Source organism: Leptonychotes weddellii, chromosome 11, assembly GCF_054177405.1.
Source record: "Leptonychotes weddellii isolate Sample4059 chromosome 11, ASM5417740v2, whole genome shotgun sequence".
Lineage (NCBI taxonomy): Eukaryota > Metazoa > Chordata > Mammalia > Carnivora > Phocidae > Leptonychotes > Leptonychotes weddellii.
In genome coordinates this window covers 83027444-83049200 of record NC_138379.1, presented here as the reverse complement: position 1 = coordinate 83049200, position 21757 = coordinate 83027444, and the positions used below count along the sequence as shown (strand labels likewise).

The following is a 21757-nucleotide window of genomic DNA, read 5'->3' as shown; positions in this document are numbered from 1 at the left end:
GTGGGGTGTGGGCCGGTACTAACTCCAGTGGATACGTCCACGGCAGGATGGCAGTCACCATCTCACCAGACAATCAGGCAGGGTGTCCAACTGCTAACAGGCACCATGTTGCTCTTTGCCACTGTTGCTCTGAAAAGGGCTCAAAAGTCCTATTGCTCTTCAGTAGGTTACTGGCAGAATCATGACTGTTCCTTAGAAGAGACCTTCCTCCCTTATTTCGAGCAGACATCAATCTTCCCCCCAGCTGACATCTCAGCCCAGTTGTCCTCGGGGCCGACTCTCCACAAGGGTGTCCCAGTCCTACCTGGACTCTGTGTGAGGCTGAGCTCCTGGTCTGGCTAACCACCTCACGCTCATTTTGTGCAAATGGAGAAAAGGCATCACTTTCACTGAGGAATATTGGCTCCGAGCACAGACTGCAGACCTGTGAGTCCCAAGAAAAGAAAAAAGAAAAGAAGAAATGGTGTCATCCCAAATCCAGTGGAGCCAGCAGAGGCTAGCCATGACCTGTGACCAAGGGAAGTGGCCAATGATCAAGTGTCATTTCCAGGGATCTCAAGTGGGTTGTAGACTGGCAGAGAAACCCTACTTCTCATCTTAACCATCATGCCACCCTCTTTTCTGTGTTCCCCAGAGGCCCGGAAGAGGGCTTGAACTGTTGCCCAGACACCCTCCTCGAGAAGCAGATAGTCCTATTTCCTAGAAGTCGAGGTGGAGCTAACTTCCTGATTTCTGTATCTCTGACAGATGCCAGGGAAGTAAGAGTAGGTAGGAAGCAGAGGAAATGGTGAAAACCCGAGAATGCAAACAAAACTGAACAGGCCTAAAAAGCAAGTGGGCAAGCGGGAAGGAAGAAATGATGGGAGAGTTGGAAAGCAGCACTAAACTCGGCTCTCCTTAGGCATGAGCTTGGCTGGGTGGCTTGCAAGTGAGGGCTCACGCTCTAAACTGGGACTGGCACCCATGGTTTGATTTCAGAAGGGCCAGCTTTAGAACTGGTGGGCAACTGTGGTTCCAGGGACAGGTGAGGTGACAGCAGAACGTGTGTGTACCTATTGGCAACTGGGCCCCTTTAGAGTCATCTGCTCTGTGCTTGTGTCGAGGCAAGGCTTTGTACCCACACACACCCAAAGGGATCCAACTTAAAACGTGATAGAAAAATAGGTCTTGGGCGCCTGGGTGGCTCAGTCGTTAAGCGTCTGCCTTCAGCTCGGGTCATGATCCCAGGGTCCTGGGAACGAGCCCCACATCGGGCTCCCCGCTCCACAGGAAGCCTGCTTCTCCCTCTCCCACTCCCCCTGCTTGTGTTCCCTCTCTCGCTGTGTCTCTCTCTGTCAAATAAATAAATAAAATCTTTAAAAAAAAAAAAAAGAAAAATAGGTCTTTTACTGAAGTCTCTTTGGAAAGGGAGAAGACAACTTAGGTCACCTGACTTTTCCCTCCAAAAAACTGCATTCCACATCTCCTTAGGCTGCCGGGCACATTCCCTCTCAAATTCCTCCCCACCCTCCAGTAGCCTCCACTGTCCCAACATACTCAGAGGCCTTTCCCAGACCTCACCAAGTAGAACAACATCTTGCGAGACAGCCAGATAATGCCCCACCTAGGCAATCCCCTTCAAGTCCCCTAGATCCCACTACATTTCTGGAAGAGAAGAGAAACCTGACCACCACTTCCTCCTCTCCCTCTGGCAGAGCAGGACCGTCTCCCATTCCCACCCTAGGTTTCTGGGAAAGGAACCTTAAATACTCTCTGAAAGCAGCTCACAACCTCACCCAACTGCTGTGCGTATCTTTACGGCTCTTAGGTGCCAAGGGAGAAAAGAAAGAATATGGGCAGCCCTGAGTCCTGGGAAGAGCCTGTCCCAAGAGACTGCCCTCCTCGAAGCCTCTACACCAGGTTCCTAGAAACCAGGTTGCGTCCCAGGTCAGTTTCATTGACTTACCTCTCCCCGGCCTCGACTGGCCCGTGCACTGTGTCCTTCCTCTCAGAGGGACCCCTACTACCCTGGGATCCGTGACCCCAGTGTCCCGTCTCCGGGGCTCCCCCACGCCGGGGCTGAGGGCGCCCTCCGTGCGGCCCCCACGCCCCCCCGCCCCCGGCTCTGGGCCACTCGGACTGCCCCTGCCCCGCCCCCACCGAGTTCCCAACTCACCGGCCCGGCCGCAGCTGCCGCCGCCGCCTCCCTGCGGAAACTCGCGGCTTCCCGGGAGCCCGGGGAGCCAGTGACAGTAGCATCACTTCCGCCCGGCGGCGCAGCCAATCAGCGGCGGGGCCCCGGCCCGGATGAGCGGCCCGGAGCAACCGGCGCTAGGGGGCCGCCCGCTCCGGGCATCCTCCGCCGAGAGAGGGGCGTGAGGGCGTGGTGGGCTCCGCTCGCCTGGCCCCACCGCCCCGAGTTGTCGGGGCGTCCTCAACGGGGGCCCTGCCCGGAGGGACGATCTTGCCCTTCATGGCGTCCTCTGGAAAGGGCGTCTCGGTTGCGACCTTTTAAAAACACCTCGTTCCTCTTCTCTCTCTGATCGCCATGGCCCCGACTCTCCCTGGGACCTTCCCAGAGGGGCTCCTCCCTCCGCCGGGTCTCCTTCCTTCTCGCCGTCGCCTCTCTTCCTCCCCGCATCCCCGAAAGGGTCCACTCGTATGTTAGGGGGCTACCGCGGAGTCCGCGGCTCCTTCACGGTGCCGGCTCTGGCCGCCAGAGGGCGCCGTCGGGGGCGGCGAGGTGCCGTCGCGGCCGCTCCCCTCCCGGCCGAGCCTCGCCCGCTCCTCTCGCGCCGCCGGAAGTGGGAGGTGCGGCGCGCGGGCCGGCGCTCGACCCCTCCCCCCGAGGCTCGGCCGCCCCCTCCCCCCGCTCCGCCCGCTCAGGTGCGTCCCGTCCCTCCCCCACTGCCTCCCGGGGGCGCGGCGCGGGAGGTGTGTGCGGGGCGGGCGTGCGGGGAGGGGGCTGCGACGCCAGGGGCCGGGGCGGGGGCGGGGGGTCGAGGCGGGGGGGGAGTGGAGGGGGCCCGTGCGGACGGGGCGGGGGTCCCGGCCTAGGAACGGGACGGCGCCGGCAGCGCGGTGGGCGGGGGGGCGACGGAGAGGTGCAGGGGGCTCCGGCCCGAGGAGGCGGCGGACTTAGCGGTCCCCGGTTGAGGCGGCCGTGGCCACCCGGCGCCGCTTCCCCCATTGTCCCTTTCGCGGCCGTGCCCCGTTCTCCCCCAAGCACCCGTCGCTGCCGGCGTCGCCGCCTCGCTGGCGGTCGCCGCAGGGATTCCCTTGATACGTTCGACTTCCCACCCCGCGCCGCAGCCTGCAGCCCGACGTACCTGCCCCGCTCACCCTTGGGCTGTAGTGGCGGAGTCTCACGTAGGACCCGTGCCCTGCGGTTCCGTTTACCGGGCACCGAGGACCCCCGACCCTGGGCTCTGTCGGGGCAGAATGTTTGCACCCGAGGGAGCAGTAATGGCGATTTGGGCCCATTTTCTCCTAGGAGCTTTGTATAATGGGGGAAACTGAGGCACAGCGGGGTTCCCTGGCCTGTGACTGAAGTGTTGACAGAGCCCAGTCTCCATACTTGCCCAGTGCGAGCTTGCAGGTTCCAGGCGGTGGGGCGGGGTGTGTGTGTGTGTGTGTGTGTGTGTGTGTGTGAATATCTGTGTTGCTATTAAAATAAAAACAAGAACTTAAACTAACCCTATGTTACACCCTTCGGCCCCCCCACATTCTTTTCCCCCCGCTTTGTCTTCACCGTAGAGGGCCGTGAGTTTGTCCTGCCACACAAAGGATGACCTTTTGATCCAAGAAAGGCATCGTCCTGATTCCCTGACTTGGATTACCCTGTTTCTCAGCTTCTCTTTCTCTTAGTGGAGTACCCAAGATTCTTGTACTCTTTTGCACCCCTGTAGTAACTTTGAAGAGTCTGTATTTTTCTCAGTCAGTGATTCTCAAACATTTCCCATCTGTGGGGAGCACACTGACAGTAAAAGATGCTCCGATTGCCCAGCATAGTATTGTTTTTTTTCTCACATTTGAACACCTCCAAAACACTTCGCTTAAATGAACAGATAATGCTTTTAATGATTTAAAATGTATAAGATGTTGTTGATTATTGGGCCCCCAAATACATTCTTTGTAAATAATATTAGGTAAAGTAGGTATGTGGACCAATTGGAAGATTCTCACAGGCTGTAGTCTGTTTTAAATGACTGCATCTCTGCCAAAAGTGGAAAAGCTTTGCTCAGACTCCTAGATATTTATATAAATACGGTGATTTCCTAGGATCAATGTTCACTTGGGCCTCTTGTGCCCAGTGGCTCTTTTAATACCTTGCTACACAAAACTCTTGTTTAAGTATTTTCTCCTAGGACCCAAGTTTTTCTCTGTGTTTCTTTCCTGGAATAACTCTGTGGTATGGACGTTCTGAGGGGGAAAGATACACTTGTATTAAAATTTGGAAACTTGCAGCCTGTAATTTGTTTCTGAATGTACAGAGCATGATGGCAGCGGCGTCCGAGGTAGCTGGTGTGGTGTCCAATGCCCCCAATCCTCCAGAATCCTCTTCTAGTTTATGTGCTTCCAAATCAGACGAAGGTCTCCCAGATGGTCTAAGGTAATGTGCGCATCCTTGACTGGGAAGATTTCATTTGGGCAAGGGGCTTTTGAGATGGCTTCTTATGGAAGCGTAGATGGGTTTTCCTCTTTTGGGCTCTAGTGAGTAGTAATGCATGAGAGTAAGCTTTTTAAACGTAGGGACTGTCTGATCCGTGTGTGTATTTGTGGTACCGAACACAGCGTCCGGCACTCAGCAGGCATGCTAAGTGTTTGTTGAGTCAATAGAATGAATACAGGGGGTCAAACTCTTCTGAAAATGCTAATATTTCCCCACCCTTTTTTACATGGACTACATATGTTCATTTAATTGTATATTTATGATATAATATCTATGTCTCTATCTACCTACGATACCTATACATTTATGTTATGATTATGTATATTATAATGATATTATATATCATACCTGTATATTTATGTCTTCTGTATTACATAGACTTATAGATGTGTATACATATACATACATAAAGCACATACATATTCATACATACACACAGATATATGTGTATCTGTATTATCTCCAGATAAACAGATAGCTTCGTTAGTATGGTTTACTGCTTCACATAGATATTTTGCCTCCTCTCTAAACTCTTGAGGGCTGTTATGGTTGCCCAACCTTGCATCTTACAGTGCTTAACACATAGCTATGTACAGTGTTGTACTAAATTGACTGTATATTCCACCTCAACTCTTTTCTAGAGTACCTAGGACCTAATATAATAGATAATACTGTACTAATAGTTTTATATATATTAACGCGTTTAATCCTCGTAACAGTCGCAGGAGGGAGGTGCTAATATTATTATTGCCATTTTTAGGTGAGGAAATTGAGACACAGAGAGGTTAGTAACTTGCCCAGGGTTGCCAGGCTACATTGGAGTCAGGGTTTGAACCCACGCTTGTCCAACTCTGTAGTACCTCCTAAATACTGGTTTAAATGAAGAGAGATTTGTTGGCGAAGGGGTAATGGGGAAAAATGTTAAGTAAGCCTAACCATCAACCTGGATCTTCATTTTATAAGTAGAGTCAGCCACATACTCCCACTAACAATAATGGCAGCTAGGATTTATTGAATATTTACTGTGCCAGGCTGTGTACTAAATACTTCAGATGCATGATTTCATGTCATCCTCACAATAGTCCTAGTAGGTGGGTCATATTTCTGTTTTACAAATGAAATTAATTAAGTTACCGAGAGTCATTTACGTGGTAAATAGCAGAGTCAGGATTTACACCTTACTATTTACGTGGTAAATAGCAGAGTCAGGATTTACACCCAGGTACTCTACTGTCTATGCCAAATCAATAATTTAAGTGTCTCCCCCGCTTTCCCAGGTAACTCTCAGCAAGGAATCAGCTAGAGGTGTTTATAAAGGTGTTCATATCCCAAAGACACTCTTGGTTGTTTTATTTTGAACAGCATGTGCTATTGAGGAAAGGAAGGCACTGTGACCTAAAGCCTCAGTCGTTGCTGGCTTGGGGTACTTAAGGGCATCAATTGACAGAATCAGTTTTTTAAAAAAAGAAGGGGCAAAGAAATTTAGCACAGATGTAGTCATTATTCCTGGGTGGGAGGCGTACTGTTGTAAATGTTAGATGTCACTGTAAATAGGTTTTAAAGATCTCTTCAAAAAGCAATACATTAAGTGGCTGTGACAAACGACAAAATAACTATTCCAGTGTTTATACATGTGTATGTATTTGTCTGGGGTAAAATTTCTACTGACAGCTTCAGTTTCGGATTCAGTGTCTGTACCTCAGACACCCTGAAGTGGGGATGCTGTGCTCTGGAAAACTGTCGAGGAACTTAAGAGGTGGTTCTGGTCAAAGATCTGTATGAAGAATTTGAACGAAAATTATTTTTGTGAAACGTGAGAGTGGAATAAAAATATTTTTTCTAAATTAATATTTTATTTGTTAGAACATGAGGTGTAACTAAGTCAGTACAGCTAACTAAATGAAAATACTCTAACGAGCAGTAGGCTATTTCATTGACCTTCTCCAAAATTATTCAAATTGGACCTCGGAAATTTGGGGCTCATCAGAGTCATTTATGTGTGTTTATTTATGGTCACCCGACAGGAAATGTCTGTCTCCAGCACCCAGGTTCTAACCAGCAAGCTCTACTCCCTGCATGTGGGTCAAAATCGCTGGACAAAGACTAAGTTCCACGTCATTCTGATAATTTGAGGGGCTTAATGTAGTCTGGTTTTGTTCTTCTAGTCATTATGTTGAAGATACTATGTATTTAATCTTCCTTAAGATTGGGTGAAGAGAGAAACTTTTTATCTTATGTTTTTGATAGCCCCAAAGACCCTGCACAGAAGCACAAGAACTCGCCTCTGTCGAGTGTAAGTAGCCAAACGATAACCAAGGAGAATAACAGAAATGTCCATTTGGAACACCCAGAGCAGAATCCTGGTTCATCAGCAGGTGACACTTCAGCAGCGCACCGGGCGGTTTTAGGAGAAAACTTGCTAGCCACAGCCCTTTGTCTTTCTGGCGGTGGGTCTCAGTCTGATTTGAAGGACGTGGCCAACACAGCAGGAGAGGAGGGGGACACATGCCTCCGGGAGAGCCTCCATCCCGTCACTCGGTCTCTTAAGGCAGGGTGCCATACAAAGCAGCTTGCCTCCGGGAATTGTTCTGAAGAGAAATCCCCACCAGCCTCCATCCTAAAGGAAGGTAGCAGGGACACAGGCTTGGATTTCCGACCTGTGGTGCCTCCAGCAAATGGGGTTGAAGGAGTCAGAGTGGATCAGGATGATGATCAGGATAGCTCTTCCCTGAAGCTTTCTCAGAACATTGCCGTACAGGTCGAGTATCCAGTTTCTACTACTAAAATGGCATTTGGGCTATTTATTTATTTATATATTTATCAAGGGTAGGAGACCTTTCTTCATAGGAAGGTGGTGGAGAACTACTCTGTCTCTCGTTTTTTTATTGGCAACTATCATACGATTTTCATGCCATGCTGTGGGATGTCATCCTTCCAGTGTTCAGTAAATAATAAAGCCAGGAGTCAGGGTCTCATTGTGGTGACTAGGAACTTTATGACCTACATATAAGCTCTTTCACTGACTAATTGATGAGTGTAGGTCATTAGCATTCATATTTCCCATCTTTGTCCTTGCAGGAGGAATCCTTGTTAATTCTCTGACCTACATCTTAAGAAGTACAGTGTATCCTGCCTCCTAGTGCTTGGTGTGCTTTGTTGTAGGAGGATGGGCACAATAGGTTGTAGGGGGTGAAATTCTTATTTCACACTTGAGGCTGTCTCTCTGGCAGTTCTTGGGTCTTGTTCAGGTTCTTTTGTGGGATAATGTTTGATGCAATATACATGTCAGTGTCTGTTTGCCAGACTTACAGTTCTTCTCTTGTTCAGAAGCCAAAAAGGGGAATGCAGAAATTCAGCTGCTTAGTTACTTGTGACAGATTTCCTTGTAAAATTACGAAAGAGTAATTTTGCCTTTTAAAATGTCTCTGAACAGTTCTGAATATAATTGTTTCTTTCTTTATAGACTGACTTTAAGACAGCCGATTCAGAGGTAAACACAGATCAAGATATTGAAAAGAATCTGGTGAGTACTTAAACTGTCACAGTGAATATACTAGACCGTTAACTCAGACTATCTAGAGTCATATCATCTCAGCTGGAAAAGGTGCAGGAATCTCCTTTTCAAATCCCTAACAGATGGTCAGCTAACTTCTTTCTACTTGATCACTTCCAGAGATGGGAAGCTTACTACTCATAAAGCAGCCTGTTGCATCTGAAAAAGAGCTCTTATTGTTACATCTTGTTCGTAGGTGAGGATAGCACCTCTCATACTTGTTAGAGTGCTCTCCTGAGCCATATAGACTAAATCCAAATCCTCCTTTACTTGTTGGCCCTGTGTATAATTTAAGTTTTTTTATGCCGCTTCCTCTTACCCCTCAAGTCGAATCTTTCCAGAAAAAAACATTACCAGACATTTATAACATTCTTCTTTTCTTCATAGGATACATTTTCCAGCCCTTCTATCGCCCTGGTTACTTTTCCGCCTGGACAGGTTCCATCTTATCATTGTTGCTTTGAAAATGTGATCCTGAGAAGTAAATACAATAATCCAAATACAGAATAATGAAGTCACAACACAGTGGGGTTCACCTTCTCTCTATCATTCCAGACGCTGTTTCTCAGGCGCTCAGACGCTGTTTCTGTGGTGCTCTGCTCAGAGTGTTGAGCTTTCAGGTCTTTTTCTGCTGTACTGTTGAGTCCTATCTTCCCTTTTATTCCTAGTAATTAGGTTTTAAAACCTAGTGAGCTGCACATTTATCTTTGTTAAAATGGTCTCTTTGATCTATCTCTGGTATCTCATGGCAGAAACTTCCACCCTTAAGAATATGGATATCAAAGTTTATATTTTTTGAGAGGAAGGATGATGCTGGGAAAGGCACCCTAGCATCAGGAAGAGGTTTTTAGGGTAATATGTGTTAACTGAGTGAGAGAAAAAGTGCTTATAGCAACCAGATAAGAAAGTGGATATTTGGTCAAGTTGAAGAAATTGAGGAGCAGATGGAAGGAAGGAAGTTATGGGAGTACATTAACCAGATGAAGTGAATAAAGTTTTTTAAATACAGGATAGCAACTCGGGGTTACTCATATAACAGGCAGGTAAAAAGATCCTAGAGATGAGCAAGCTGATGGAGATGTGCTAGGTGAAAACCAAGCTAGAAGAGAAGTCCCAGGGAAGGGGGGGTGATTCACCTTTTCTTGAATACTTACTCTAAGCACATTATTTTGTCCCCATAGTTCTATGGTGGGGTTCTGATGACAGTAGCAATCCAAGCGGGGGCAACTAAGTTATAAATAAGCTTTAGCATCAGTCTGATGCAGGAGTGGAAACTAGCAAGTCATTGGGCCAAAATAGGCCCAGGATTACGTTTTATGTGGCTGTACTCTTTTGGGTACTGGGATGGCCCACATGCCTTTATTTTATTTTATTTTATTTTATTTTATTTTATTTTTTCAAAATTTCCTTTAAATTCTAGTTAGTTAACATACAGTGTAGGCTCACATGCTTTTAAAAAGACAGTGGAACTAGGCAGGTGTTAAGTTTGGTGGCAATAGAAGAAACTTGGCTCCTGTTTTGTTTCCCTTTTTGTGCATTTATGGTAATTTCCCACTGGCTGCATTTGAAATTGTACCTTCTGGTCCTTGGAGCCAATTAGACACTGATGAAGTAGTAACTTTGGCTTGTTAAGATGAGATGCTATGGATCAAGTAGTTTATAGCTTTTCAGTTATCTTTTTGTATGTACTAATAGTATGTACCTTGAGACTTCTTTCCATGAGACTAGTGGTGTTTTCCCCTGGCCTGTGTTGTCCTAAAGAAGCATTGTAGACAGAGAAAGTACCACAAGGAAATAAAGGGAAAGACCTATGCTGAAGAAAGTAAAGATTCCTCTTTTCTACCAGTTGAATATATTGGTTCTTAACCTTTCTTTAGCTTTTCTTGGGTTAAAGTCCTCTTTTGGAATCTTTTGAAAACTTTAATTCTCATCTCAGAAAAATTTATCCTCCCTCCCACATCCCCCTATTTCAGAGAGTTCAGAGACCCCTGAGGCCCATCCATAGATCTCAGGTTCAGAATCCCCGTAAAGACGTGAGACTGGAGAGTCATCAGGGGCCTTAGTCACATTTCAGCACCTGGTCTAAGGACTAGCTTATCTCAGAGCTAAAGTCCCTTTTTTTCCTTTTTTCCAGATTTATTTATTTATTTTAGATAGCACAAGCGGGAGGGGCAGAGGGAGAGGGAGAGAGAATCCCAAGCTGTGCTGAGAACACACGGGGCTGGATCTCACGACCCTGAGATCATGACCTAAGCTGAAACCAAGAGTCGGACGCTTAACCGACTGTGTCACCCAGGTGCTCTGCTGAAGTCCCATCTTGAAAACTTAGTTTTTATTATCATAATGTAATAAGTTTTCCTTCATTCACTTCTAAAACCTGTCTTTTCTTTGAAAATAGTTATCTTTTAATGATTAAGTTCAGTTGAATGCTCTTGGTTTAAATTTTACATGGGCTGCCTTATACCAAATGTGTTTTGAATTGAACGTCTCTTAAGTTTTAGCATCCCTTTGAAAGGTAGCCATCACTTTTCTTGATTTACGGATATGGGCAGGCAGAGCTGAACTGTGGTCCTCAGAAGCCTTTCTTCTACTCTTGCTTTACATGAGAGCTTGCTGATTTGCTCAGTCTGAATACCATGCTCCCCAGACCTCTTTAGTGGATCTGTCCATTTTCAGCGCTAATGGCCAATAAGGAATCCTCTTTTCTGGATGCAGTTTTGAGTAGGTGATCTGTTTTTGTTTTTGTTTTTTTACCCATTCATTTCTTCTTGCTCTGATAAAATGCCTTCTTCCTCTTATTCCCTGGAACAGTGATTGACAAACTTTTTCTGTAAAACGTCAGATGGTAAATGTCTTAGGCTTTGGGGCTCTGTTGTAACCATTCCATTCATTGTAGTGTAAAAGCAGCCTATAAGCCATTGGGAGTGGCTGTGTTCCTATAAAATTTATTTATAGGGGCACCAGGTGGCTCATTGATTGAGTGTCCGACTCTTGATTTCGGCTCTGGATATGATCTCAGGGTCGTGGGATCTGTACTCAGCACAGAGCCTGCTTCTCTTCCTCTCCCTCTGCCCCTCCACCTGCTCATGCACGCGAGGTCAAGAGCTCTCTCCCCGAAATGAATAAAATAAGTCTTAAGAAAAAAATTCAGATAATGTCTGGATTTGGCCCACAGACCGTACATTGCCCCAATGCCCCACCCCCGCCCCCCCGCCTTAGAGCCGTGCTGTGCAATAGGATTTCCTGTAATGATGGAAATGTCTTATATCTGTATTGTCCAGTGTGGTAGTCATTTGTTATTTGTGGCTACTGAGTACTTGGGAATGTGGCCAGGTGACCAGGGGGCTGTATTTTTAGATTTTTTTACTTTAATTAACTTAAGTTTATATAGCCACTCATGGCTAGTAGTTAGAATGTTGGACCCTGCAGCCTAGAGCTCTGCACAGTGCCTTGAACAGGAACCTGGTGTTTTTTGCAATTAAATTGGGGAATTAAACTTTTTTCTCTTGTTACAAATAGGACAAAATGATGACGGAGAGAACGCTGTTAAAGGAACGTTACCAGGAGGTCCTGGACAAGCAGAGGCAAGTGGAGAATCAGCTCCAAGTGCAATTAAAGCAGCTCCAGCAAAGGAGAGAAGAAGAAATGAAGAATCACCAGGTACCCTGCTTATGTTAAAGTCTGTCAATAAGTATGGCTACACTACCTAATCAAACTGTAATTTTGTTTCTGAATTAATAGAAACAGAAGAGCAATATTTATCTTTTTAATGGTTGTCTTAGAATTTTAAGGATAAAAAGAACCTTTGAGGGCATCTTGTTCAAACTCTCAGTTCTTTTTTTTTTTTAAGATTTTATTTATTTGAGAGAGAGAGAGAATGTGCACGCCCTTGAGCCAGGGGAGGGGCAGAGGGAGAGAATCTCAAGCAGACTCCCCACTGAGCACGGAGCTCAATGAGAGGCTTGATCCCACGATCAAGCTCAGGTCATGACCTGAGCCAAAACGAAGAGCTGGACGCTCAACCGACTGAGCCACCCAGGCGCCCCCATACTCTCACTTCTATTTAAGTTTAGAGAGAAAAGTTAATATATTTTGTTGACATAGCTGACTGTCTACCTGGAAAACCATGTAATTAGACTCTTATATTAAAAAACATAATTCTAGTAGATTAAAAATCTACATATGAAAACTGGAAAAAATGTAAGTTAAAAGAAAATTTAGGAGAATGTTTATAAAACCTCAAGTTGCAAGAGTCATTTTAAGCCAGGCAAAAAACCCAGAAGCCATAGAAGAATGAATCAATTTAATTATGTATAATTTAAAACTTCTGATATGGCAGATGATACAAAAAACATCATAAGATCAGTGTTAGGGGCGCCTGGGTGGCTCAGTCGTTAAGCGGCTGCCTTCGGCTCAGGTCATGATTCCAGGTCCTGGGATTGAGCCCTGCGTCGGGCTCCCTGCTCGGCGGGAGGCCTGCTTCTCCCTCTCCCACTCCCACTGCTTGTATTCCCTCTCTCGCTGTGTCTCTGTCAAATAAAATCTTTAAAAAAAAAAAAAGATCAGGGGCACCTGGGTGGCTCAGTCGTTAAGCGTCTGCCTTCGGCTCAGGTCATGATCCCAGGGTCCTGGGATCGAGCCCCGCATCGGGCTCCCTGCTCTGCGGGAAGCCTGCTTCTCCCTCTCCCACTCCCCCTGCTTGTGTTCCCTCTCTCGCTGTGTCTCTCTCTGTCAAATAAATAAATCTTTTAAAAAAATAAAAAATAAAAAATAAAAAAAAATAAAAAAAAAAAGATCAGTGTTAGATTGGGAAAATATTTGTAGCACAACTGATGAAGGGTTTAATATCCATATCCGTGTTCTGAGACTCCTACAATTTCATGGTAAAAGTCAAATACTCTAAAGAATAACTAGGAAAGGTTATTGTATAGTTTCCTATTGCTGCTGTACCAAACTACCATCAATTTGGCAGCTGAACACAACACAGTCTTATAGGTCAGAAGTCCAACATGGGTGTCACTGGGCTAAAATCCAAGTATTGGCAGGGTTGCATCACTTTCTGGGGACTCTGGGAGAGCTTACCTCTCCCTGCATTTCCAGCATCTAGAGGCTGCTTGTATTCCTTGATTCCCTTCTCCATCTTCAGAGTCAGCAAATTTACATCTCTGACCACTCCTCCCTAATCACATCTTCCTCAGATCGCAATTGAGAAAGGTTCTCCATTTTTGAAGACCTGCGTAATTAGATTGGGCCCACGCAGATGATCCAGGACTGTCTCCCTGCATCTGGGTCTTTACCTTAGTCACACCTGCACAGTCTCTTTTCCCATGGAAAGAAACATAATCACAGGTCCCAGGGATTAGGTTAGATTAGAATGTGGACATATTTTGGGGGAAGGGGTTTTTACTTTGCTTACAACAATTGTACATGGTGGGATGCCTTGGTGGTTCAGCCAGTTAAGCATCTGCCTTCAGCTCAGGTCATGATCTCAGGGTCCTGGGATCAAGACCCGAGTTGGACTCCCTGCTCAGCAGGGAGTCTGCTTAAGATTCTCTCCTTCTGCACCCCCCCATGAGCTTGCTCTCTCTCTCTCAAATACATAAATAAAATCTTTAAAAACAAAACAATTATAAATGGTAGTACACAGAACAGGAAAAGCAAGTGGATAATAAATATATGAAAAGAAGCTCGGCCTCAGCCTCACTGGTATTCATTCATTTAGCAAATATTTTCTGAGTTCCTGATCCAGGCTCTGCAGATTTAGCAGTAAAGGCAACATAGTCTCTGCACTGAGTGCTTATTTTAGTTGGAGGAGGCCAACTGTACAAACAGTAGAGAATGGGAGTTAGGAAAATGTTTCTTAAAACGATTAGGTACCATTCCTCTCTCCCTCTCAAGAGATCGGCAAAAATGAATTAAGTTATCAAGGGTGAGGAAAAATGAACCCTTTTCAGACATTTGTATATGAATTGTTACAGCCTTTTTGGAAAAGTTACTGAGAATTGTCAGTTAAGATTTAAAATGTACTATGACCTAGCAATCATATTATTAAGTCTTTTTTACAGAAATAGAAGTTTTTATAGGAAAGTGTAGATATACAGAGTATTTATTGCAGTATTGTGTGTAGTTAAAAAACACTGGAGTCAACTTGATGGACTCTTTACATAGAATGGTTAGATAAGTTGGATATATATATACACATTACGTCATATACTGCTATTTTTAAGTTAAATCTATATATTTATTTTACTTTATTTTTCAAGATTTATTTATTTATTTGAGAAAAAGAGAGTACACTTGAGAGGGGGAGGGGTAGCGGGGGAGGGGAGAGAATCTCAAGCAGATTCCACCCTAAGCATGGAGCCTGAGGGGGCTCAATCCCACGACCCATGAGATCATGACCTGAGCCAAAACCAGTCAGATGCTTAACCAACTGAGCCACCCAGGTGCACCAAGTTAAATCTATATTGACAGTATGCTCACATCAAGTGAAAAAAAGCAGGATGCAGAATAATGTGTATAAAGTCATCTCATGGGATGCCTGGGTGGCTCAATCGGTTAAGTGTCCGCCTTCAGCTTGGATTGTGGTCCTGGGGTTCTGGGAGCGAGTCCTTCATGAGGAGCCTACTTCTCCCTTTGTCTGCCGCTCCTCCTGCTTGTGCTCTCTATCTCTTTCTCTGACAAATAAATAAATAAAATCTTAAAAAAAAAATCATCTCATTTGGAAAAAACACAAAAGCAAAGAAATACACATATAAGTATACGTGTTTGTGTGAGAATAAAGATGTGAAAGCAATCAGATAAAACAGTGGACATATTAATTATGGGTGGAATTGGCATGCATTAGGGAGTGACTTAACTATCACTTTTTTATTATTCCACTTCTTACTACAAATATATATATTTTTGTTAAAGTAAAAAAGGAACCAAACAACTCCTCACACATAATAAAGTAGAACCTTAACAAACAAAACAAGACCATTTTTGTTGAACGTAATGAATTCCCACCCCGTACAAGAATGCCTTTCTCAGCATTCTTAACAGGTGTTCATTCGGCCTTTATCTGAACACAGGTAATGGAAGGGTTATTGCTTCTCAAGGCAGTAAATTCCATTTTTGAACAGTTTTGATTGTTAGAAATTCTTTCTCCTGCTGAATTGAAATCTGCTTTATTGTAACTTTCTCTCTTACATCTAGATACTGGCTTTCAGAGCTACTCATCAACCCGATTCCTTCAATTCAACTTGAATTTACTCAAATCAATATGTTAATTTGTGTTAGTTGAAAATAACCTTTAGACCAAAAGAACTAATCCATTTCCTTCTTTACTTGTGTGTGACTGTAATTATGGGGGACTCAGGAGATACTAAAAGCTATCCAGGATGTAACAATAAAGCGAGAAGAAACAAAGAAGAAGATAGAGAAAGAAAAGAAGGAGTTTTTGCAGAAGGAGCAGGATCTGAAAGCTGAAATCGAGAAGCTTTGTGAGAAGGGCAGAAGGTAAATGATGCTGTTAAGAATAAAACCCCTGTGTGCATGTATATATTTGTGCATAAGCATCCAGTCTTGTTTATGTGCCTGGTTTCTTTTCTTTTGGTCTAAGTTTTATTTGAACAACAAGTACACAAATAAAATCCTCTAATGATTTTAGCTTTTTCAGCACCTTGTGGTAGATTCAGTAAAAAAAAAAATTTCAGATTCAATAATACCTTGAAATAATAGCAGCTGATTGTTGGGTCCTAAATATGATCAAGATTTTGAAATGCATCTAACACCTGCTTCACTTGCTTTGATCCTGATTTTTTAGAAGTTCAGGCTGTGGGAATACTTTGATTATGTTATTCAGCACTAAAACAAATTTTAAACAGTAACATTGTAAGTAAGCCTTTGGAAAGAATTATTTAGTGGATCTCTGTTCTCTTCTGGGTACTACAGCAAGAGCAAGGTGCGCATAGAATTTGGTCAGATTTTGTTTTCCAAGATTCTTAATGTGGAAATCAAAATAGCTGTGAACCCTGATGATTTTTAAATTCTAAAATGTGCTTTTATTTATCAAGAAAATCTTGGCCTGCTCATGAGTCAGAGCTCTAAGTGAAAAGTAGCAAGCTCATTGGTTGAATCATTTTCCAATTATGAAAGATGGTAACTGTGAAAGGTCAACATGAGAAAGAACGTTTGGGAAAGAGCCTAAGGACCAATCTGTTTTGTTGAGAATCGAATGATAATGCTTCAAAGGTGGGTCAGTTGTCCATGGTGATCCATCCATGTGTCAGCGATTATGAAGAGTGTGCTGGGAGCATAACGCTATACCTGGCATTGTTAGTGATTGAACCCCCTGCCCCCCCCCCCCCAACAACATGGCCTCTGCCATTGTCTTCACAGGCTGGGAGGGGGACAGTGAAACAGAGACATGAGCATGCAAGCAGTTTAGCAGCAGTCTTAGCAGAAGCTGGGAAGGTGAATCCATTATTATAATTCTAGGTTCTGTGAAAGATTTCTTTTTGATGTGTACTCTATACTCTTAAGGGATCTCTGACCACTTTCTCTGCCTTCTCATTGGATAAGCCCAAATGGTGATTGATACTAACAATTTGCTGCTCGTGGTCTGGGAGATCCAGGTGGGCTTTTTTATGTGTCACGAGTGTCAGAATGACATTTTCTGTCATGCTTTTTGTAGAATGTGGGTTTCACTTTTCCAGAAGTAGGGGGAAGAAGTCTTCTGTGTGTATCTTTGTTCTAGCAGTGATGCAGGTTTTGTTCTGCATTCCAGCATCCACAGAAACTGTGGGCACAGAGATTTTGGGCATTGTATTAGTCTGTTCAGACTGCCATCACAGAATACCACAGACTGGGTGACTTAAACAACAGTAATTTATTGTCTTAGGGTTCTAAAGACTGGAATTCTAAGATTAAGATGCTAGCAGGGTTGGTTTCTGGTGAAGTCTGTCTTCCTGGCTTGCAGACACTGCTGCCTTCCTGTTCTGTCCTCACATGGCCTTTCCTCCGTTTGTGCATACTCCCGGTGTCTCTCCTCTTCGTGTGAGGACAGCAGACCTGTTGGATTCGAGCCCCATCCTTAGGATCTCATTTAACTTTAATTACTTCCTTAAAGGCCTCATCTCCAAATATAGTCACATTGCTGGTGAGGGCTTCAACAAATGAATTTGTGGGGGACACAGTTCAGGCCATAATAGTCATGTTTCCTGTTCGTAGCTCTCATTCCGTCAGCCAACGCTCACTGAGTGTCTCCTGTGAGCCAGACAGTATGGGCCCGGAGAATAGAAGGCCCTCATGGAGCTTATTGTTGAATAGGAGAGATGACAAATAGATAATTACAAACTAGTATAATGATACCATGGTAGTGGTTGTATCGGAGTACGTAGAAGGGGCATGGAACCCAGACGGGGCAGGGGGAGTCAGGAGGATTCCCAGAGGAAGTGATTTCTAGCATTGAATCCTGAAAGATGAAGGGGAATATGAACACCACATGCAGTGCATGATCCTTGATTTGATCCTAGACTAAACGAATAACTTTCAAAGAAAGAGTTACAGGGGTGGGGGTTGATACAGGGAGGAATTAGTTGGGCAAGGAATAGGGGAAAGACATTGCAGGCAGGGGGCCTACAGACAAGAGAGAACAGCACCTGAGCTGTAGGGAGGTGGGGAGGAACAAGACCAGTGCGGTAGTGGGAAGCCGGTCACTAAAAACTGTATCGTGTGTTCAGGAGTTTGGGTTTTTCTCTGATAGCGATACTGAAAGATTTTAAGGGGGGAGGGGTATCAGAGGAGGAGTTCTGCGTTTTAGATAAATGACTTTGGCGGGTGGAAAGTGGATGGGAGTAGTGTAGAGGACCAGTTAGGAGACTTACCTGTCAGATCCTGCCTGAGAGTGACAGTGGCCCACACTGCAGTGGCCCTGGCTGGGAGGAGAGAATTTCACATGGATGTTATATAAAGGTGAATTTACAGGGTGCCTGGGTGGCACAGTCGGTAAGTGTCCGACTCTTGGTTTCGGCTCAGGTCATGATCTCAGGGTCGTGAGGTCGAGCTCCGAGTTGGGCTCTTTGCTCAGCGAGTCGGGCTCTGTGCTCAGCATGGAGCCTGCTTGGATTCTCTCTCCCTCTCCCTCTGCTCCTGCCCACTCCCTGCTCTCTCTCTCTCTCAAAAATAAATAAATCTTTTAAAAAAGGTGAATTTACTCAATAGAAATCTGCTAAGTGCTTTGTACTCTTTGGGGGTAGTCACTATGTATTTTAATGTAACTATAATTTCTAAAGAAGACACCCTGAGTTAACAACAACAACAAAAAAGCAACCCCCCCCCCCAAAAAAAAACTAAGGAACTAATACTCAGTTTAGTCATGTATTCGATGATTTTCTCCTGGATACCTGGTTGCTTTGTCGTGGATGTTGTCTTGCTTTCGTGGGACACTTCCTAATTCCCAGCTTATATCCTTGAGGATTATTGCTGGCATGAGGAAGGTGAGGCTTCCATGTGAGTGCTCTTCCAGGGCAGAACTTCTTTTTTAAGATTCCTGCCTTTAATAGTGACTCATTGAGAATGGCAGCAAGTAGGACTTTTCCCCAGTAAAAGATGGTGAGCTTGAGCTTTAAAAGACATCATCAACTGATTCATAGAAGTAGCTTGGGACAAATAACAGGAAAGCAGAAATACTAAGCATCATTCTTCTTTTTTTAAAAATGTTCTGAGCATGGGGCACCTGGGTGGCTCAGTTAGTTAAACATCTGCCTTTGGCTCAGGTCATGATCTCAGGGTCCTGCGATCAAGCCCTGCATCGGGCTCCCTGCTCAGTGGGGAGCCTGCTTCTCCCTCTCCCTCTATGGCTCCCCCAGCTCATGCTCTTGCTCTCTCTCTCTCAAATAAATAAATAAATAAATAAAATCTTGAAAAAAAGTGTTCTGAGCTTGCCTGATGAACTCATATGATAGAGTGATAGTTAAGTAGCACATCAAGGGACTTCCTGTTGGACACATTATTTTTTTTACTTATGAGAGAGAGAGAAAGAGAGAGTAGGGAGAGGAGCAGAGGGAGAGGGACAAGCAGACTCCACGCTGAGTGCAGAGCCTGACATAGGGCTCGATATGAGGACTCTGAGATAATGACCCGAGCCGAAACCAAGAGCCAGATGTTCAACCAACTGAGCCACCTACGCACCCCTGGAAGGCATTACTCTAGATGTCATTTAAGAGTCTGCACTAAATTGAAATCAACAGTGTGCATGAAGATTCATTTTGGAAATTTCTCACCAAATGCTAGTTTATTTAACTGGTATGTGTAAAAGCCCTAGCAGCTTGCGTAGCAATCAGTAAATCTGGTGAGCATTTCTTGGGTGCAAAGCAGTGAGCCAGGCTGTTGCAACATCCTGTATTTGACCATAGCTGTCCATCCTTCCAGCAGTCTGCTCGTTCCCAGTGAGTCTACACTTTGACCACTTGAGGTCTTCTTTCTTGTTTGGAAACCTCACTCCATTTCCCACCAGTCTTTCAGCTCCCTGGAAGCATGTCTTTCCATAGCTAGCCTCAATGCACGGTCCACTGCTTGGGTCACTCCCTTAGTGTTACCCTCAATTCTCTTTCCTCTCATTCTTCTGTAGTACTCCAGTCCTGGGTCAAGTCAGCCGCCTGACATCTCTGGGCTGCTGAGTGCTGCTGGACATAGCCCTCAAACTGTGTCTGGGGTCAGAATAAATGTCTGACTTCTAACATCACTGGAATCCTCGAGACTCCTTCTTCTTCTGAGGGCTGTCCCAAACTTCTACCTCCCTTTCTCAACTTCGTCTCTCCACCATTTCTCTCCTTAGTCTTAGCAGATGATCTTGCTTTTTATTTCACTGTAAAAATAGAGGCCATCAAGTGAAACCTCTTTCAGTTTCCCAGCTCTCAGCAGACACATCCATCCTTTCCTCCTGTCCTTGTATCTGAGTCTAAACTTTGTACCTGTACGTGAATTCAGTTCACTCTTGAAGCTGCCATTTGTCCATAAGTGGCCGTACTATGTACCGCCTGCCTGAACTAAATAACCAAGAGTCATCCTAAATTCTCTCTTAGCCCCTTTTCCACCACATCTGCTTTTACATTCTTTTTTTTTTTTTAAAGATTTTATTTATTTATTTGAGACAGAGAGAATGAGAGAGAGAGAGCACATGAGAGGGGGGAGGGTCAGAGGCAGAAGCAGGCTCCCTGCCAAGCAGGGAGCCCGATGCAGGACTCGATCCAGGGACTCCAGGATCATGACCTGAGCCGAAGGCAGTTGCCCAACCAACTGAGCCACCCCGGCGCCCCTGCTTTTACATTCTTAATATTATCCCTTTCTTGGGATGCCTGGGTGGCTCAGTTGGTTAAGTGGCTGTCTTCGGCTCAGGTCATGATCCCGGGGTTCTGGGATCGAGCCCTGTTTTGGGCTCCCTGCTCTGCACGGAGCCTGCTTCTCCCTTTGCCTGCTGTTCTCCCTGCTTGTGGTCTGTCTATGTCAAATAAATAAAATCTTTAAAAAAGAATTATCCCTTTCTCTCTGTTCATGCTGACCCTGTCATTTCAGGATCTCATCAGTCCTAGATCACTGAGGTAGGCTACGAAACTTTCTTTGCCTCCACTCTGCCTCTCTTCTCACTTGTCTAGTACACTGCTAACCGTAGAAATCTTTTTCACATCCACGTCTGATAATGTTATTTCCCTGCTGAAAATTTTTCATAGTTCTTGATAGCTTTTGGGGTAAAGTTTCAGCTCTTTAGCTGAGTATAGAAGGCCCTCAGTTACCTAGTCCCTGTTTATGTCCTTAGCTGTACTGTTGACTGCTCCCCCAAACAACTGTTCTGGTTTATACCTACTGCTACATGAACTCACTTAAAACTCAGCCTGTATTATCTGCTCTAGAAGCTTTCCCAGATCCTCCCCTTCTCCCCTTCACACATCGTGACCATTTCGTTTAGATGACCCTCTTCTGTACTCATTAGCATGCTGAGTATACCTCTGTCTTAACACATACTTCTGATGGTCCTTTGGTTGACTTGAATGCCTCCCCCATCATATAGTTTCTTGAGAGTAAGTGTTTTGATCCATTGCTGTGTAAAATAGCCATCATAAAACTTAGTATCTTAAAACAGAATAATTTGTTATTTTTCACAGGTTTTTGGGTTGTCTCGGATGGACGGTTCTGCTAGTCTCTAGGGTCATTCCTGTAGCTGTGGTCGGACGGCAGCTGGGACTGGAACATCCAAGGTGGCATCATTCATACTTCTGGTACCTTGGCAGGGACACCTGGAAGGCTGGGCCTAGCTGAGACACGGAGAGGGCTAGGCCTTTTCTCACTCTCTCTCTCCATATTGTCTTTTCCCTCTCCAGGTGGTCTTTCCAGCAGAGGGGCCAGATTTCTTTCTTGGTGGCTCAGAGCTCCCAAGAGTACAAAGTGGAAGTTTCTAGGCTTTCTCTAAGGCATAGACTTGGAACTGGCACAGTGCTATTTCTGTGACATTCTTTTGGTTAAAATGAGTCACAGGGCCAACTCAGATTTAGTGTTGGAGGGGGCTGAACATG

The 21757-nt window shown here is 44.9% G+C and overlaps 2 protein-coding genes across 9 annotated transcripts in view; one reads left to right on the top strand and one right to left on the bottom strand.

Moving 5' to 3' along the window:
* The window catches only part of PCSK7 (proprotein convertase subtilisin/kexin type 7), a 26214-nt gene extending 23928 nt beyond the window's left edge, over positions 1 to 2286 (bottom strand). The window contains exons 1-2 of one of the 2 annotated variants that reach the window (XM_081799415.1): positions 2156 to 2286; positions 305 to 424 (exon numbers count right to left, since the gene is read on the bottom strand). The gene's annotated coding sequence lies outside the window, so the exon portion shown is untranslated. Of the gene's footprint in view, positions 1 to 304; positions 425 to 1945; positions 2099 to 2155 lie in introns of those variants that run through there. The other variant, XM_081799416.1, reaches the window with a different exon arrangement.
* Positions 2287 to 2350: 64 nt separating this feature from the next.
* Positions 2351 to 21757, top strand: part of RNF214 (ring finger protein 214) — a 42846-nt gene continuing 23439 nt past the window's right edge. For 2 of the 7 annotated variants that reach the window (XM_081799408.1, XM_081799407.1), the window contains exons 1-7: positions 2351 to 2865; positions 4473 to 4591; positions 6899 to 7409; positions 8115 to 8174; positions 11724 to 11864; positions 15565 to 15704; positions 21350 to 21442. In XM_081799408.1, coding sequence (XP_081655534.1) covers positions 2641 to 2865; positions 4473 to 4591; positions 6899 to 7409; positions 8115 to 8174; positions 11724 to 11864; positions 15565 to 15704; positions 21350 to 21442 — 1289 coding nt within the window. In that variant the 5' untranslated portion in view covers positions 2351 to 2640. Of the gene's footprint in view, positions 2866 to 3077; positions 3564 to 4472; positions 4592 to 6898; positions 7410 to 8114; positions 8175 to 11723; positions 11865 to 15564; positions 15705 to 21349; positions 21443 to 21757 lie in introns of those variants that run through there. The other 5 variants (XM_081799410.1, XM_081799409.1, XM_081799413.1 and 2 more) reach the window with 4 other exon arrangements.